Source organism: Magallana gigas, chromosome 3 (assembly GCF_963853765.1).
Source record: "Magallana gigas chromosome 3, xbMagGiga1.1, whole genome shotgun sequence".
Classification (NCBI taxonomy): domain Eukaryota; kingdom Metazoa; phylum Mollusca; class Bivalvia; order Ostreida; family Ostreidae; genus Magallana; species Magallana gigas.
Genome location: NC_088855.1, coordinates 51,218,684 through 51,237,529, shown reverse-complemented (window position 1 = coordinate 51,237,529; position 18,846 = coordinate 51,218,684). Strand labels below are relative to the sequence as shown.

General features: G+C 34.8%; 2 protein-coding genes across 3 annotated transcripts; one reads left to right on the top strand and one right to left on the bottom strand.

The window, feature by feature from the left end:
- Positions 1-13: 13 nt before the first annotated feature.
- On the top strand, positions 14-14,850 carry LOC105331024 (tectonic-2). Of its 2 annotated transcripts, none has more exons than XM_011433024.4 (14): positions 14-176; positions 2,510-2,577; positions 3,320-3,497; positions 4,809-4,864; positions 5,034-5,208; positions 6,629-6,744; positions 7,204-7,451; positions 7,551-8,329; positions 11,386-11,499; positions 11,690-11,807; positions 12,962-13,066; positions 13,236-13,427; positions 13,570-13,713; positions 14,032-14,850. In XM_011433024.4, exons 1-14 carry the CDS (start codon positions 119-121, stop codon positions 14,213-14,215), a joined length of 2,535 nt encoding a protein of 844 aa, XP_011431326.3. In that variant the 5' UTR covers positions 14-118; the 3' UTR covers positions 14,216-14,850. The 2 variants fall into 2 exon arrangements, with proteins under 2 accessions (XP_011431326.3, XP_011431325.3); XM_011433023.4 differs by having other exon boundaries at positions 4,761-4,864.
- A 98-nt stretch (positions 14,851-14,948) lies between these two features.
- Positions 14,949-18,415, bottom strand: LOC105331023 (ketohexokinase). The gene is made up of 7 exons (XM_034462059.2): positions 18,215-18,415; positions 17,716-17,832; positions 17,391-17,528; positions 17,033-17,105; positions 15,940-16,078; positions 15,579-15,693; positions 14,949-15,359 (listed from the first exon to the last, which is right to left on the bottom strand). The coding sequence occupies exons 1-7, from the start codon at positions 18,304-18,306 to the stop codon at positions 15,101-15,103; spliced, it is 933 nt and encodes a 310-aa protein (XP_034317950.2). The 5' UTR covers positions 18,307-18,415; the 3' UTR covers positions 14,949-15,100.
- Positions 18,416-18,846: the final 431 nt, after the last annotated feature.

Here is an 18,846-nt window from a genome sequence, read left to right as displayed (position 1 = left end):
CTGTCTACTTGATATTTTTGATGTATTGGATTGTTTAACAATGGCGGAAAATACGAGCTCGTACTACTAAGGATGTGATTTCTACACGATAGGGGCATTTTGGATAAGAAATTTAGCTATGTTTCCCTATATTTTTATCCTTTTAAGTTTTGCCATCGACCAGTCACACAGTCAAGGTAATTTATAGGATATTGTGAACTCTACCATTTATTTTGCCGTTTTCATGTTGTGGCATGCTAATGTTTTAATGGTTTGAGTTACTTTCTTGTATTTGTGAATTTATCTTCAGTGGGAATGATTGGCGAATTGTCAAAACTGATAGATATGTATATAGAATGGACCAGCATAACCATTTGCAATATGAAAACAGCAGTACATGTATTTAATTAATGTGAAAGTTTCCCAAATCATTATATTTATTTATTCACCAATCAAGGGCCCTCAGGGGGCATATACATTTAAAAAAAAATAAATAATAATATCATGATTATAACAAATAATGAATGAAATACTGCTCACAATGTCCAGGCAACAATATGCAAAATGTTTTATTAATACAATGAAATATATGTATGGGATTTACACATCAGTGAATACAACAGCTATACAGAAACAAAGTGGCCTGAAAACAGAGAGTGCCAAGGGACGGTGCCTGCACAGTCGATTAGACTGGTCTACTTGTACTCAAAGTGGTTAAGCCAGTATGCTTATACATAACATAACCCCCCCCCCCCCCAACCAAAGTAAATACATTGCATAATATATCTGTATATATAACTATAACCATTATATTCCACCTTTAAGAATCATTTCACTGAGTTGTACAAGTACTTGTAAATCTTCAGTTGTCATAAGCCAGTAAAATTTTTGGTTATTGTCCATATATTGAAAATTTTTACAAGAGTAATTAGCTAATTTGTACAGAGTATCTCTTAATGCCTTATTATGATCACATGAGAATAAAAAATGTTTTTCATCATCCACTGATTTGACATTACATCTATTACAGTATCTTTCTTGTCGTGGAATGCCTTGATAAATGCTCAAATTATATAGAACAACCATTTTTTAATGTTATTAAAGAATATGAGTAGAGGGATGCTAGTATATGGCACTGGTGTGTGATACTTAAGTATTTTTGTAGCATGCTTATTATATATTATACTTGTTTCCTATCATATCGCTGGTTCTATGGTATCGCTGTATTTCTGTTTACGTATAATAGCACACGCTGAAATTGACATTTGACGTCGGGATATTTTTATACACATAGTAAACAGAGGCACGCTGAACATTACTGAGGTATATAATAGAGGACAGGGTTGGCCGGGAAATACCAGTGCTGGGAATTACCGGTGGTAAATACCGGTATTTCCCGTCCCGGTAAATACTACTGTTTTCCACTAATTTGGGAAATACTGGGAAATACAAATTTATAATCTTTATTTCTTTAGTTTATTCAATGTAAAACTTATGTTTATGATAAAAGATATTAACAGTAAGCATCAAAAACCAATTTTACATTATACTTCCCCATTTCAATGTCAGTTTATAAATCTTAAATTCACCAGTTCACCTATTCCAAAAGATTTCTATAGCTGCTAATGTACAAATTTTAGTTCAGTTTTTTTAACTTCAAGTTTTGTGTTTTACAGATTTATAATTCAAAGCACAAAATAAACTGTTATAATTAGTGTAGGTGTTGTAAGTAAAAATTCAATAATCACACATGTTGTTTTAATAAATAATCACACTTGACAGTTTTGTGCTCCTGTTTTGGGGAGATATATACTATGAGTGGGGCTAATTGGCTTCTTCTTAGGTGTGTTGCATACTGAGGTAGTGACACAGTCACACTTTACCGGTATTTTTCACAATTTTCTTGCCCCATTTTCATATTCACCAAATAACCAGAAAATGTAACCTTTGATATCATGTTTATGATAACTGTGTAGATGCACCTATACCTGATTAAAGCCTTAAAAACAAATTACAATGGTATATGAATGAACCATGTTTTGAGTATTCATAAGAGATAACCAATGCATTACTGACCAGTCAAAACTTGTTAAAATCAAAGACCATTATAAAATGTCATTGCTGACAAGGTGTACTATTGTCTACATCCCTACAGATTTAATTAAGACTAATGTCTTAAGTATGAAGTACTATAATATGTAGTTGTACTTTATTTCCCAGTATTTCCCGGGAAATACCAGTAATTCCCGGGAATTACCAGTATTTCCCACCGTCCTGGGAAATATGAGTATTTCCCGCTTTTTTGCCAACCCTGATAGAGGAAACTCACAATAACATTAGTCTCTGGAAATACTTCCGTTTTGATAAGATTTTTCAACAAAATGATTTAACTAACGTGATATCATAGGACCAGCTCATATGTTATCAACTCCATTCTCTATTTCTCTAAACAATTCAGTTCAGTGAACAATATATTGACATACACAATAAATTATTTATTAAATAGTGCACTTATTTTTTATACGAACAGCTGGAACCAATGCACCAAGGCTGGCACTGTATCCTCCTCCATTCACAACAACATCTACAAGATTTGGGGTAAGTTTCAGAATCTCTCCACTAGAGGACAATGACGTTATTGAAAATTTTCGCCCATCCTATTAGAAATTTTTTTATAGAGTTAAAGTCTGTCCTAAGATTTTTGTGCAGCCTATTTGGATGAATTTTTAAAAAATTAAACATACCTGTGAAAAAGGTTCCAATTGAAATCAATGAAAGAGAAAATATCCAAGATAACTTCATTGACACATATCATTTTTCACTCAAACAAATTCATGGGAATGAAAAACGATTTCTTACAGAAATTTATACCTGCATGGTCATGGGAAATGTTGACATCTTTTCTCAATTTGGAAGTCACTCTAAATACCTGACCACAGAATTTTTTAACATTATCATACTTTCATGTCTTTTGCAATGCAAAACACTTGGAAATATAATTTTTTACTAGCGTATTGAAATCTGATAAGCTAGAGGCCAGGAGGCATTTCAAAAGAGAAATCTTAGAATATTTTCAAACTTTTGAATGACCATCATTTAAATCCTGAGGTATTAAAAAATATTGAGTAATAAAGCAAAATGTGAATCAAGGATATCTCAGGACAGAGTAAAGTGACTTTAGTCACACTATCTACAAACAGGACCTTGGTGCTTACTATTTTGAAGTTGATGATCAGACTCTAGAGATGTTCATGTAAAAATGTAATAAAATGACCAACCACAACATTACCCTGTTTTGTTTTTTTTTCAATGTAGATAAATCTTGTGTATCATGTTGCAGTTGCTGGTTGTGATAACCAACCCAAATGCCACAACTGGAGCCATCTCCCTACAGTGTCAGGCTAACTTATTTTCATTCATTAGCAATGCCCAGAATGCAGTAAACAACCCACCATGTGGAAACCCTAGCATCATAGCCACCACTGCAGCACCCCCTACCCCAGGCCCCGGTGTAACTGGTGGGTAACCCCTAGTCTAAATTAAAGAATAAAAATTCATAGATGTAAATAAAAATTTAGGGAAAAAATCTGAATTTTGTTTTGTTCGGTGGTAACCGGAAAACATCACCCAATCTGACAGGATATTTCCTGTGACAATTAAAATGTATTTTATTGCTGATATTAAATATTGAACATTTTATCTTTGTATGTAGGATTTTAATGCCAAAGTTTCCTCTTCAATATGAACAATCAACATGTTTTTAAAGCTGTCTGAAATCTTTATTCAATCATGAAACATTAGATAAATGCCTATGAAAATTTTTCTTACATATGTTCATTTTGATTTTCTTTTTATGAATAAAACAATTCCTTGAAACAAAATAAATGGTGAGTAACTGCATGGTGCACATTTTGAGTGTTGTGATCTTTTTGTTTGTGGGATGATATACACTAGATTAATTAGATTTTTTTTTATATGTGTGCACAGATTTTTGTCGATAGCTACTATTAATAGCAAGTACAGAAATCGGTGTGAAGTGAGCACCTTGGACTAACACTTAATATGAAAAATATAATGAAGGCATTTGTGATTCAGCTAGTTTGTGTCATACTTCACTGTAGCTCAGTTGAATGGACTAATTTATATTATGATACTTTCATGTTAAATACTGAAATCTGATTGGTTAAGACGCAGTTGGTAATCCGTTCTATTACCCTCAGCGTTAGCAACACACTTGGCAACGGGTAGCACAATGAATTGTTACATGAGCGTAAATTATGCGCGTACGGTTCGCAGTAGAATTCACTTCATTTCTATATAAAAGCAGTAAAATTTTCTTTAAAAATAAGAAATTCAGTATAATAAAATAAATAGTGCCTGATTGGGAATGTAACTGTTGAAATTAACTGTAACCCTACAAAACAGGCACCATTTATATAAGGTGAAACTGTGAATAGAAATGAAACAAAATTTTATTTAATACATTCATATATTTTTTACCCAAAATATTCCTGCAATATGAGGTCAAGATTTAGGTCAAACTTACGAATTAGCATGTAATACATGTTCTGTTGCATTTGGAAATTAGGCAGGTAATATGATCCATGTGTTTGATACATGTCTCAAAAAGCTTAAGGGTTCAACTAGATTCTAGGTTTCATTTTATGTATTTTCTCAGAGATTAATATATCAGACAAATTGGCATCAAATTTAATAATACTCCCCCCCTCCCCCCTTAAACAGTCTCTTCTGATGAGATTATCACCCACTTTACATTTTAGTTGACCCTAATGTGACAACTTCTGCTCCTGTATTTGGCACAACTACAGCTCCCACAGCTGGTGACTGGGGCGTTCTAGAAGTTCAGGCTTTACAGCCTGATCAGGTGAGTCTATAAAGATTTCTTTCGACTAAAAGAAAGGAATACATTTCAGCTTACACGTATTTGTTGCTGTATAAAACCATATGGTGTCAAAACTACAGCTTAGCTGTTAAAATATGAATGCATTGGGTAGTGTATAGGTTTCATTTTATTGTATTGTTATTTTTCTTAGCAAATATATCATCGGCCTGTCAAAGTGTCGCGGAATGTGGCAGCCACTGAGTCCGTGCGGGAATATGTGGTGGTCAGCTGCTGCACTGTTGCTCTGACCCAGAATCTGCAGGTCGCCACTTTGGTGGTGGCTGATCTCAGTAGGAACAGGACAGTCAACTGGGATCAAGCTGCAGGTACCACATGTTTACTGAAGTATACCCACAGCTTACTAATATCATTGTAGTATATGTATAATAAGAGGCAATTATATGCCGCATTTATTCATTATCCCCTCACGGAACTTGTTGCGAGTGGGATATAGCATTGCTGCTGTGCGTGTGTTTATATATGTGTGTGTGTCCATTGTCAGCTCTTTAGCAAAATTCCAAGAAAACCCTCAAATGAATATTCATCAAACATTGTACACTTCTTTGGCATGGTAAAAGGACAACCCCTATTGATTTTCAAGTCAATTGATTTAATACTTTTTAAATTATCGTAAAACAGCGAAGTTAAAACATGAATTTTATGTACGACTTGACAATAGACATATCCGTTAATTTTATGTTCGACTTAAAGTAAATCGCTACCGTATGCAGTTGAAATCAACAACTTGATATTTTTAGGATTTTAAACTAGTAAAGGTAAAAAAAAATAAATCAAACATTTTGTACTATTGAAGGCAGTAGGTAAAAGTTGAAGTGGGCAAGAAATTAAAGTCATCTGATTAACATCAATACAAGCAGTTGACTTTTGGACAAATTTTCCCGTATTACTTACAATAGAACTAGTCCAAAATTCAGAGGATACTTTGACAGATATCGCACATTTTTCATGCGAAGATTGTTTCATATGAATGATAGCTGCATATCTACTATGGGTTGACATACCACAAGCAATAGAATTGTCCATCAGAGCAGACTACAGATTGCTAGATCTTCAGCTACATTTCATAATATACATGTATACGGACCGTTTATGTATGCTTCTTTAAAAATGAATGTCACTTAATGATCAAAATTATTTAACTTTAAAGCATATGTGTACATGTGTTGGGTTTTTGCTAGGAATAGGAAAACTGTGCAACCACGTAACCATGTAACCCCCCCCCCCCCCCCTCCTTTCCCCCAATTTATACACCACAAAGCCTGGGGATTAGGATAAAATAGATATTATGAATTCAAAGTGGTTTTTAGAAATACTTGTGTCATATTTATTTTGATCTGATAAATTTTTATCTGAAAATTTTACATGTATTTTCCTAAATAATGCATTTTCCCCTATAACAAGTCATGTCGCGAGGGGATGCTCCGCTTTGCGGTGCCTTTGTTTAGTTTATTTCTTCAATGAAATGTAACAAATATGTATTAAGCTTGAGAATTTTTTCATACACCATTTTAATTTTTTTATTGAATTCTCAGGAATTTGTGCTTATTGTTTCCAAAGATAAATCAAGTAGAGCTTGAAAGCTTTATTATAAATGTGAAATGAAAAAAAAAAACATGTTGTGGTATCACTGGTACATGTTTGTGTCAAGATTTCTTTCAGGGCTGTTGTGGCTGAATCAGAAATCAAGCATTTGTCATTGAGGTGCTCTCTTGTTCCATATTTCAGCTCGAGTAAATACTGATACAGGGACAGCATACCAGAATCCAGCTTTTGTCAATATTTCACCATGCCCATGTGACATTACCCAGAATGCCTGTGATATGGATTGCTGCTGTGACAATGTAAGATATGGAACATATGTTTTTTGGATTGAACATATTATTTTTTATTTTATCATTTTATTAGGAAAGATAATTGGGTATTGAAATCACATTAACCATTGGGCAAATAGGTTGCATGTAACATATTTATCTAATTCACAAAAATATACTACATGTACTTACATGTAGTAACTGGTTTGTGACCTACAACATGAGATGATATTTGGAGACATTTCTTTTCTTGCAAGATAGAGCAATTCCTAGTGTCGTATTGTGCAAAGACACAAAATGGCTTATGTACCGTAGTACAATATTCTTATCTACAGACAATATTATTCAGAGTAGTACTTAAAACATTGACATCTTATGACATGGACAGTTTCAGTAGTACTCAATAATCAAGTTTATCTATTTAAAATAAATTTCCAAAATATTCCTACGGATATGGTTTAAAAGTAAACATTTGCTATTATAACACAGGACTGTACAGCATCAGATACAAGTTCCTTTCGGGGGTGCATCAGTGGACTCCCTGGGGGTCAGGCAGCACCTTACCCTGAGTATTACTGTAAGTCAGCTCACGTTCCGAAGGAGGACTGGTTCCCACTGATGTGTGTGGAGAGGGAGTATAATGCTCTTATTGGATTCTATTATGCTGCTTCCACCACCATAAGAAACTCCGAAGCTCTGGACAACAAAGTAGCATCAGAAAGCTTCTATTCATACAGGTATGAATTATGAACCATTTACTTGGATTTGTTTATCTTGTTTTGTTATACTATAAAGCTACAATGTAATTGTACACAATTTTTTGTCTTTTTATCTAGCCGTCCCAGTTTGTCAACATCTCAGACCACCATCTATAAAAAAGGAACATCTGTGAAGTCTATTACAGCAGGTGTAGCTGCCAGGAGGGTTGGGACAGTGGTTCTCCCCCAGAGGATTCTGTCCGGTCAATGTTTGACTACCGCTCCTGTCCGCTACCTGGAGGATCAGCAGTCTGACTGCACCTTTTCACTGACCAGAGACCTGTGTAGCAGTGACAGCATCTTCAGTGGCTATTTCTACCTGCAGCCTTCCTCCAATCCACTAGCCTTTGCTGTCCAAGGTAGTCCAACAGATGATAATGCAGCAGAGACCAATGTCAGTTATTTCTGTACATCAGATTTCTCTGGCTATGTCAAAAACTCCTCAGCAACCGTTCCTAATGTCACAACCTCGACTTTCTTCAACTTTGTTCTACCCTCTGATACAGCTTGTTTAGATGTGTGTGGGAATTACATTTGTGAAGAAGGTGTAATAACTGACACCACTGAACCCACCAGGGGGACTCGCTGTCCATTTGACAATGGGTCCACTCTCCCGCCAGTACCCAACATCAATGGCAATACTTGCGAGAATGCTGTGCTGGATGTGAAGTATGAATTTCAGTGGAAAGGCACAAGAATAGTTAAGGTAGATGCGACTGTGATTTTGGGCAATATTCCACTGTTAGCTGAGGTCACTCAGAGGTATGAAGCCAAGTTCAACCATCAGTATGTCGCCAATGGAACAGTTGCTTCAGATAATTACAGAAACGTCACCACAACGTACGACCGCTCAACAGGTGGGAGTTCTCAAAATACAGTATTTATACCCCCGCAAACGAAGTTTAGGGGGGTATATTGGTTTCACCCTGTCCGTCTGTCCGTCTGTCTGTCTGTCCGTCTGTCCGTCTGTCTGTAGACGCAACTTTGTCCCCCCTATAGAATTTTTTATTACTGCATGGAACAGTTTGAAAATTTGTACATATGTTGAACACCATCTGAAGATGTGCACCTGCAATTTTTTTTAAGATCAGACAAGATTTAATGATTTTATGACAGTTTTCATTTTCCTTATTCTATATATTGTACACTAATGTTGAAAAGTAAGGGAGGTAATCCTTACAGATTTTATTAATTAATTAATAGAAAACACTCTAAAATATATTTATATAAATACATCCAGATGGAGTTTTTTGTCTTTATGTCTTAATTAATAAAAAAAAAATTATTTTTTATAAGTATTCTATCAACTGACAATGCAAAGTTTTTGTTTGTCAATGATAAATTCTTAGGAGCTAATGAGAACATCAAAGACAAGTGTGGCTGAATTCATTTGTCCCAAGGGAGCCATTATCTGAGCCATGGTTCAGATGGAGCATGTGTTTAGGGGAAATTGATAATCTGTAAAATGGGTGATGGTTTTGGGGCTATTTTAAAACTGTTTCATGTAAACCAAAAGGTCTATCATTATAAGGAAATAAATAATATAATTATTATTAAAGAAGTTAAACTATTTTTAGAGGTTGTTTAAATTTATTTGTCAAGTAATTTGATGAAGTGACCCTATTGGGCATTAATTTAAATGAATTTCAAAATTACTGATATGATTGAAGTGTTTTGGCAATTTTAAAATTGTTTGTAATATTAAATTTTCTTTTTTACATATTTTTACATAGTATTGTAATTATGGTCATGTTTTGGGAGTTTATTAAATTTAACAAGCTCATCAAAGAAAATCATAGTCCTATGAGATCAATTTTCTGATTTGGAGTTCAATTGTGCCATAGGAGAAAGTGAGGAAAATTTGAAACAACTAATTGCATCTGTCAAGACTCTTATTAGAAAGATATTGAAAGTTTTATCAACAGAAGACCATTGGTTGGCTACTGGTATTTCTATACACTGCAAAGGGAGGGGTTATTGTCATTTTGTTGGTTTTTCTTTAAATCAATTAAATTAAAAAAATATATCATCAAATACATACATTTGTAAATGTATTACTGTTATAGATATGTATTTACAGTGAAATTCTGACAATTTTGATTATAAGTTTTCTTTGTTAACTATTTTTTTTTTTTTTTACTTTTCTAGAATTTTTTTTTGTATGTGTTCCAAACCTTAATTATTATTCAATTCAATTATTTGTCCCATTTGAAATTAGCCTAGCGGGGGTATTAGTCCCATTAGGACAGTTCTAGTTCATTTAGAAGCCAAATGTATGCATGTATTCATACTGTGTTTTTAACAATTGTTTGAATCAGAGTAATGAATAATACTAAATTTCTTAAATTTTCAGAAACTTTAAGTTAACTGCTGAAAACTCACTTAATTTTTATATAAAACAAAGTTGTTTTTTATTAAAGCTGCTTGGTCCGATTTTTTTCGTAATTACAGTATCAAAATTTTGTTCATACAAATCATTTATCTTACAAAGTTATGGACTTTCTCCTATTTACACCAGCAGAATCAATCTCCTTTCTAAGTTAGAAATATTCAAAGTAAATAAAAATAATTTCTCTTTGGGCAAACGAAAAAACAAACCAAAATGCATCACGGGAATGTTTAGAAAAGGAAACCGCATGGTTTCGTCCCCCGAATGATTGGGGTTATTCAACCCGCATGCTATGCATCGATTGTAAAGAAAGCAGGCTCTAGAAATATTGGCGATCAAAACGTACACATGTTTATTTGTAATTTGTCTGATCATTTGTCTGACCATTTCGACCTTTATTTAAAGCGATGTCAAATTCGTAATACAACCAAACCCGTATCGTCGTCAGGGGTGAAATTTAACATGAGGCGAAATAACGCGGTACCTTTTAATGTCGTATGTTTTGTTAGCAGATTTTGTACGTATTTTTCTTCATTGAAATTTGGCTTAATTGACCGGGTAAACAACTGCAATGTCTATTATTATACATATACTAAGCATAGCCATCGTTTAAAAGCGTGCATAAAATTTGGTATAAAATCGGACCAAGCAGCTTTAATACCTCATTCTTTTATACAAAATATATGTGGGCAGTGTTGATCAGTGGAAATGTGGGCAGTATTGATCAGGGGTAATGTGGGCAGTATTGATCAGTGGTAATGTGGGCAGTATTAATCAGTGGTAATGTGGGTAGTATTGATCAGTGTTAATGTGGGCAGTATTGATCAGGGGTAATGTGGGCAGTATTGATCAGTGTTAATGTGGGCAGTATTGATCAGTGTTAATGTGGGCAGTATTGATCAGGGGTAATCTGGGCAGTATTGATCAGTGGTAATGTGGGCAGTATTGATCAGTGGTAATGTGGGCAGTATTGATCAGTGGTAATGTGGGCAGTATTGATCAGTGTTAATGTGGGCAGTATTGATCAGGGGTAATGTGGGCAGTATTGATCAGTGGTAATGTGGGCAGTATTGATCAGTGTTAATGTGGGCAGTATTGATCAGTGTTAATGTGGGCAGTATTGATCAGGGGTAATGTGGGCAGTATTGATCAGTGGTAATGTGGGCAGTATTGATCAGTGGTAATGTGGGCAGTATTGATCAGTCTGAGTGTAAGCAGTATTGATCAGTGTGAATGTGGGCAGTATGATCATTGGTAATGTGGGCAGTATTGATCAGTGGTAATGTGGGCAGTATTGATCAGTGGTAATGTGGGCAGTATTGATCAGTGTGAATGTGGGCAGTATGATCATTGGTAATGTGGGCAGTATTGATCAGTGGTAATGTGGGCAGTATTGATCAGTGGTAATGTGGGCAGTATTGATCAGTGTGAATGTGGGCAGTATTGATCAGTGGTAATGTGGGCAGTATTGATCAGTGTGAATGTGGGCAGTATTGATCACTGTGTGCCATTGACCTCTTGTAGGATATGACTTTGGGAAGCCTCTACAGAGTGGCATGGAGATAATTAATCAGACAGACAACATGTTCATGTATGTCAACACCAACAGATCCCAGCAAATGGCTGTGTGGGACACAGGTAGGCCAAGCATTTATCAACAAGCCACAAAATGAATATATTAATGTTATTTTTTTTAATATGTTTATTGTTTTGTAAAAGTTTTAAAAAGGTTTAAATATAAAACAAACCTTCCTAAATCTATTTGTATCAAATGTAATTAAATTTTACATATTTTGGTAATGATGCCTATCTATCTGGTATTTTTTAGGTGCAGATGGACTGTGTTTCAATGCTGGCAGAAGGCAGATTGAGTTTGGGAATGATGTTTTCTCTAGTTGTTTTGTCAAGCTTTCACTGCAAGACCTCAATAACTGTTCCAATATTAGGTATGAGACAGAAGTGCCAGTTGCATTACTTTTGTCATTGAAATGTTTCATTGACTGGTGTATATAGTATTACTGTTTGATTGTTCTATTAAATACTATATGCAGAATAATATTCCATAGAATTTAATGGACTCTAGACTGCAAAATTCATCATAACAATCTAATAAGTGTAAAACCTATCTTCCTTTTTATACCCCCCGCAAACGAAGTTTGGGGGGTATATAGGAATCACCTTGTCCGTCTGTCCGTCCGTCTGTCTGTGCAATCGTGTCCGGTCCATATCTTTCTTATGGAGAAACATTGGAAGTTCTAACTTCACACAAAGATTGCCTATGACCTAAGGGTGTGTCATGACCTTGACCCAAGGTCATTTGGGCAAGGTCAAGGTCACTGGCAGGAAAAATACAAAATTAGTGTCCGATCCATATCTTTCTTATGGAGAATTATTGGAAGTTCTTACTTCACACAAAGATTGCCTATGACCTAAGGGTGTGTTATGATCTTGACCCAAGGTCATTTGGGCAAGGTCAAGGTCACTGGCAGAAAAAGTGCAAAATTTGTGTCTGTCCATATCTTTCTTATGGAGAATTATTGGAAGTTGTTAATTCACACAAAGATTGCTTATGACCTAAGGGTGTGTCATGACCTTGATCCAAGGTCATTTGGGCAAGGTCAAGGTCGTTGGGAAAAATAGTGCAAAATTAGTGTCCGGTCATTATCTTTCTTTTGGAGAAGCATTGAATGTTCTAACTTCACACAAATATTGCTTAGGGCCAAATGGTGTGTCATGACTTTGACCCAAGGTCATTTGGGCAAGGTCAAGGTCACTGGCAGAAAAAGTGCAAAATTCGTGTCCGGTCATTATCTTTCTTATGGAGAAGCATTGAATGTTTTTACTTCACACAAATATTGCTTATGACCAGCAGTTTTAAAAAAATAGAGCAGTTGTTATTTTTAGATAATGGACGGTGAAATAGATTCATCCAATATTTTGTATAATTGGAAAAATACACGCATTATGATTTTTATCTTAGCGGGGGGTATCAACAGTACCTCTAGTTTGTTTTTCTTGCTGTTATATTACATATATGTATATTGGAGTAATCTCCCTTTTAATGCTTTATCACAAATCTGTTAATTATTTTTGCTTTCAGGAAAACATTAGTCAACAGATTAAATAATTTAATGAAAGCAGATAAAATTGGTCGCCTTGGCAACAATAACTACTTGAATTCAGCTTATTGGATCAACGTAGCAAGGTTAGTTCTTATTACATGTTTGTACTTTCATATGCTAATCAGAACTTGAAAATATTGGATTTCATAGAACCATTTTATATATTTTATTTGAAAATTTTTAGAATTTGATTCTGTGCCATTATTTCTGATTATTGAATATGATAAGTATTTCATTATTTTATTGTATTAGAGAGGATATATCAGCTGAATGTACAGGGTATCTGGCATCTCTAGATGATGCTACTAATAACAGTAGACTATCCTACGAGGCCCGCGGACTGTGTGTAGACATCATCAGTGGCATCCACCTTGATGTTATGTATGCCGTCACCGGGAAACTGAATGCCACTCCCATTTATGAAGTCATTGGGTCCAGAATAAGGTATAGTGCTAGACTTTCTATCTTCATATTTCAGTGATCAAATAACTCCCAAATGTCATTAAATATGCATAGAGCTAATTGAAATCTTTCACATTAATGGGTTAAAATGTAAATCTTGTCATCCATCCATGTTGTATTTTAGTTATGTTAAGTCTGAGTGGCAGTTGAAGTGCCCTAAAGGGGAGACAAATGCTTGCAACACGCCAGGTTTTGTGGACACTTTTGAGGTCACCAGCTCTGTCAGATTTACTTTGGTGCCAGGCAACACACCAGAAAGACTACCAAGGTCAGTTATAGGTCCCTAATGTTAGCACCATCATTTTGAAAGATGATGATTTTTTTTTCAATTTAGATCCTATATTTATTATTACAAATACATGTACTTTTGAAATCTTAAGAGAAAAAAATGCACATTTTGCATGAAACATATGAATTTGCCCATATAAAACAACATGTATATTATGTATTCTTAGAAATATATGCACATCTAATGAAACATCATAATGAACAGAAAAAATCTCCATTCAAAATATAGTTATTTAGGTATACCTCTAAACTCCAACACTTTTGTTTCATCTGTCCAATCCACTGTTTGTTTTAATAGGTACCAGGATAGTAAGTACAAGGACATCTGTTCTCAGGACGTTTGCTGGGAAGCGTTCATCTACCCAATCTCCTCTTACTACGAGGGCGTTGACAAAGATCAGGTCCTTGTCCAGGTCCTCCTCATCATTGTCATCCTCATTGGCTTCCTAGTCTTCCTCAGGCCTTGGTGGTATATCATCTGATCATCGCTAGGATTATCTGATCATAGGCTAGGAACTGTGATATTACTAATGCTCTGAGAACCTGAATTGATTGGTCGTCTAGAAAGTTGAAGAATGAGTGACAAAGTGAAAATAAGGATTAAGGTTGTTTATAGACATAGGATGGTGGATGGAAGGAACAAGAGGTTTCCTCAGAACTTAACATTCACCTGTGGCAGGACTTTGTTATGAATGACTGTGAGGATAAGACAGTGATAAAAACTCCAGATATAATGATTTTCCTATGTTACGAAAGAGATGAAGTGTCAGCTTTGGTGGATGTCATTCTTGACATGGAATGGTATAGTTTAAATATAATTACCAGATCCTCTGTGTCAGAGACTTAACGTTTGATAAGTTTATTCCGTCCAATCTAAGGCTTGTGTGTCAGAAATGTTTTGATATTTGCCAATGGTTTTGAGAACTCTACATGTAATAACATTTGTTTTGAATGTATAGTTTACATTATCAGTAATTTAAACATGTTAGTGCAGAAATTATGTACGCAAGTGCTTGTTTGTACATGTATGATTTACTGTGAGAAATGATTATCATGAATTAGAATTTACATGTATGTGTATTTATACAAAAATAAATTATTTTTTATACAAAGGAAAGATACAATTAAAATTTTTCAGTTTTAAACAAATGAATTGAGGTAAAGCAGGATATTTCTTGATTTAATTTTTTGAAAATCAAAAATTTAAGTAGTCCATTTTGATTTTGTGTATAAAAAAATGTTTATTAAAAAGATACAATCAAAAAAATATCAGAAGCCAATTAATATTCTTAACAATAGAAACAAATCAGTGCATTTACATAAACAGATCTTGGTATTTTTAAGCTACACTATTGATATTAATAATTTTAAGAGAATTTAATATCTCTTAGTCCTCTGACTCCTTGAATCCCACACTTGGCACCAGCTACCTTGCAACCAAATGTAATGGCTTCACCCAATGTCTTTCCCTCCATCAGTGCAAAAATAGTGGCAGCATTGAATGTGTCTCCAGCTGCTAGAGTGTCTCGGAGTTTATCAGGAGGAAAGCAGCAGGACGTCACCAGCTGACCCTGCGAATCCATGGCAGCAGCACCATCCTCACCCCAGGCACAGATAACCGAAGCCCTGGTCAGTAGGAAATCTTATTCACTGTACTAGAAATCAAGTTCAAAGGTTGATCATTTCTACAAATCAGCTTTTTGTGTTTATCAGGAAAAAAATTTAGAAAAACAAATTGAAGAGGAAGGATAAATTAAAATGTAAAAGGGGGGAGGAATTCTTCCAATTCAAATTATCCCAAAAAAATTATTCATAACTAAATTAAGACTTTTGAAGCTTTAATACCCCTGTCTGCATTTCTGAATAAAAGCTTTGACTGCCTCCTCTTTGCTGGTCAGTCCTTTATTCTGGCTATACTCCTTGCTGACAAACACATAATTGGCCTTATCCAAAAGCTGATCTGAAAATGTACATGTATGAGAGGTTTGACTTTGAATACTTTAATAAGCCTGGATGTAGACTTTTTTGGAGTGCAATAGATTTACAACTACCGGTACTTACTTTTTGGAATTATGACTCTCCTGTCTATCAACCAATAATTTTTGGAGATTGATCGAGAAACAGTTTTGAAGCTTAAAATGGAGTATTATCATTTAATAAAATAAATATAAATATAAAAAGGAATCTAGGTGTTCTTCTTGCACACCTAATTCTGGTCTGGCTGGTTTTTCAAGTTCCACTGACGTCTGGAGCTGCTCCGATTCAGACCTGGAGTTGTTGTGTTGGTCAATATGAGCTAGCATCCGGACTATCTCATGGGTTGGTGTGTTGAAACTAGGTCTTCCCTGAACGTGACCATAAAGTGAGTGTGAAATAAAAACAGTCGGATTGATATATAAAATATGCATTTTATTATTATGCCCCCCTTCGAAGAAGGGAGGGCATATTGCTTTGCTGTTGTCTGTCGGTCGGTCGGTCCACCAACAGTTTCCGTTCATTTTCTTCGCAGAGGATGAACATATTGAAATGAAATTTGGTATATAGGTTTATCATGATAATATGTTGGTCAAGTTCGATATTGGGTACGATCGAGCAATTTTCGACAGAGTTATGGCCCTTGGACTTAGAAAATTTTTAGTTTTTTGCAGTTTCCGTTCATTTTCTTCCCAGAGGATGAACATATTGAAATGAAATTTGGTATATAGGTTTATCATGATAATATCTAGGTCAAGTTCGATATTGGGTACAATCGAGCTATTTTTGACAGAGTTATGGCCCTTGAACTTCGAAAAATTCAAGTTATTTGCAGTTTACGTTCATTTTCTTTGTGGATGTTTCCAAGGGAGGGGGGCATAAATGTTTCACAAACATCTCTTGTTTATCTTAAAAGGGCTCAATGGTTGTAGCCATTTTTATTATGTAATGATCTCCTTTAAAAAAAGAACTCTCTATAAGAGAATAAGAAAATACTTTAAACTGAAAGCTAAAATTTGTGGATATTTTCTTTACCAAACAATACTTTATAGCTTATCAGATAATTTCTAAAAATTTAAATTAAAGAAATACGTTTACTTTTTACCTTTGATCTAAAATGTGAATAAAATCTGTTGGCCCAATAATCCAATCTATACAACATTTTGGAAGTGATTGTTAAGGTTGCAATGCTTTTTTTCATAACTGATATAAATAATGATGCCTGCTCTGCTCATGGGTTTTATTCACTTTAGTAGTACATGTACTTAACTCACATGACAGATAATATAGGCAACTGGCACTAAAATGTTTTTTTGAAATCTTACCTCAAAATGTATCCATTTATAATGACTTAGATTTATTCTTTTGAAATCCTCTAAAGATACTTCTGGCAAATTTCTGCAATAAAATTAAACTTAGTCTAGGGTCTATATTCTTTGCATATTTATACAGTGGTCATGTACATATGTATACACATACTTGTATAATATTTACTTCCAATACATGATACATGTATTGTGTGTACAACCAAATTGCTGAATCGAATAATTAAAATATGTTGAGACAATATTTGTCATACATGTGTATGTATGTTTAAAGAAACATAGTAAGGATATGAATAATATATTTAGATTTTTTGATCTGCTCCTAATCTACTCAATGCTTGATATACTTGTGGTTTACTTGCTGGCATGAAGAATGGTCCTGGATCCATTCTGTGAGTTGACTATGATGATGGAGGTGGGGGTCATGAACCCAGAGTCATAAGTACGACAGTGAGAGGTGGACACCCCCATACTGGAAAAATCCTCATGTAAAAATCTTTTAAAAAAACAAGAAAAAGTTATATTAATCTAAGTACCGGTAAGAGTTTGTGCTTGTTTCTCTGGCAATGCATATATCGATATTCAATTATACATGTATGTACATGTATTATGTAATAAAACACTCAGTTTCCTTCTCATAAATGTATATATATATATATAGAAGATGTATAAAAATTCCGTGCTTCATCTCATTGTCATTGGCAAAGCTTCCCAAGTACTCGGACTCTGCTCCCAGCAGTGACAGCACGGAGCTGGAGTTGGCAGCATTGCCGCCCTTCTGCCAGTAGAAATCCAGAACTCTGAAATAGAAACATGGCGCTATTAGTTTTTACAGTGGTTTTCTTGTACTTTTTGAGGACAAAAAGCTTTTCTTCCTACATACAGGTATACACATAATCTCAGCGAGATTCGTCGAGACTGAAATTTTTTTGACGGACGTCTCTTCCGAAGGGAGGACCTCTTCGGAAGAGACGTCCGTCAAAAATTTTTCAGTCTCGACGAATCTCGCTGAGATTAGTATACACATATTTTGACAATCACTGTATTAACAAATATTTTTCAGCACTGTGAAAACGGGGATGTTTAGTGATCGTTTTATAGCAATTTACCGAGACGTTTTACATTTTGACTATTCCACTGTACTATTCCCTAATAAGTCGAGCCCTTTTGAAATAATTTTACCTTTGGTCACTATCTTCTTCGGGATAATTTTTACAAACGCTTACAATGTCAACACATGCCAGCCCAACACACATCACTCGGAGAGAAGTCATACTTGAATTCTATAGATCTGAATTAGTTTAACACCTGCCCCATTTCCCAAGGTAGCACATGTTTCCAAAAATGAAAGTAACATTTATAAACAAATCAGTGACGCATGCGTATACATGACTTTTTTTTGAGAATCAAAGAACACTATGTACTCGCGGGCAAATTGCTTTCCAGGGGTTTCCACTAGATAATACACGATATACAATTTGAGTGTTATTATATATACCTATGTTGGGTTTTTTTTAAAGTTTTACCCAAACTTATCATAGGCGGGGTATTGTGTTGTATTGTGTTGTGTTGTGTTATTATGTAGGTTTTACCCTCACTAATCATAAGCTCGGGGGGGGGGGGGGGGGGGGGGGCAATACAAAAAAACAACAACTTTTTTTTGCAAATTTAAACATAACTATGACCATACTAGTAATTCAGTCCATTCAACCCACTTTCAATTTGCTTCCGACGAAATTGTAACCGGCTATACATAATAATGTATCAGAGGCGGATCCAGCAATATCGGAAAGGGGGGGGGGGGTCCAATCCAT

Excerpts from the sequence above, each read along its gene's own strand:
- LOC105331024 (XM_011433023.4), top strand. The coding sequence starts at position 119 with ATGTTTCCCTATATTTTTATCCTTTTAAGTTTTGCCATCGACCAGTCA. Across the intron at positions 177-2,509 it reads CGACCAGTCACACAGTCAAG|CTGGAACCAATGCACCAAGG; the intron begins GTAATTTATAGG and ends TTATACGAACAG. Across the intron at positions 11,808-12,961 it reads AATAACTGTTCCAATATTAG|GAAAACATTAGTCAACAGAT; the intron begins GTATGAGACAGA and ends TTTTGCTTTCAG.
- LOC105331023 (XM_034462059.2), bottom strand. The coding sequence starts at position 18,306 with ATGACTTCTCTCCGAGTGATGTGTGTTGGGCTGGCATGTGTTGACATT. Across the intron at positions 17,833-18,214 it reads GAAGAAGATAGTGACCAAAG|AGTTCTGGATTTCTACTGGC; the intron begins GTAAAATTATTT and ends TTTCTATTTCAG. Across the intron at positions 16,079-17,032 it reads ATAAATGGATACATTTTGAG|GGAAGACCTAGTTTCAACAC; the intron begins GTAAGATTTCAA and ends GGTCACGTTCAG.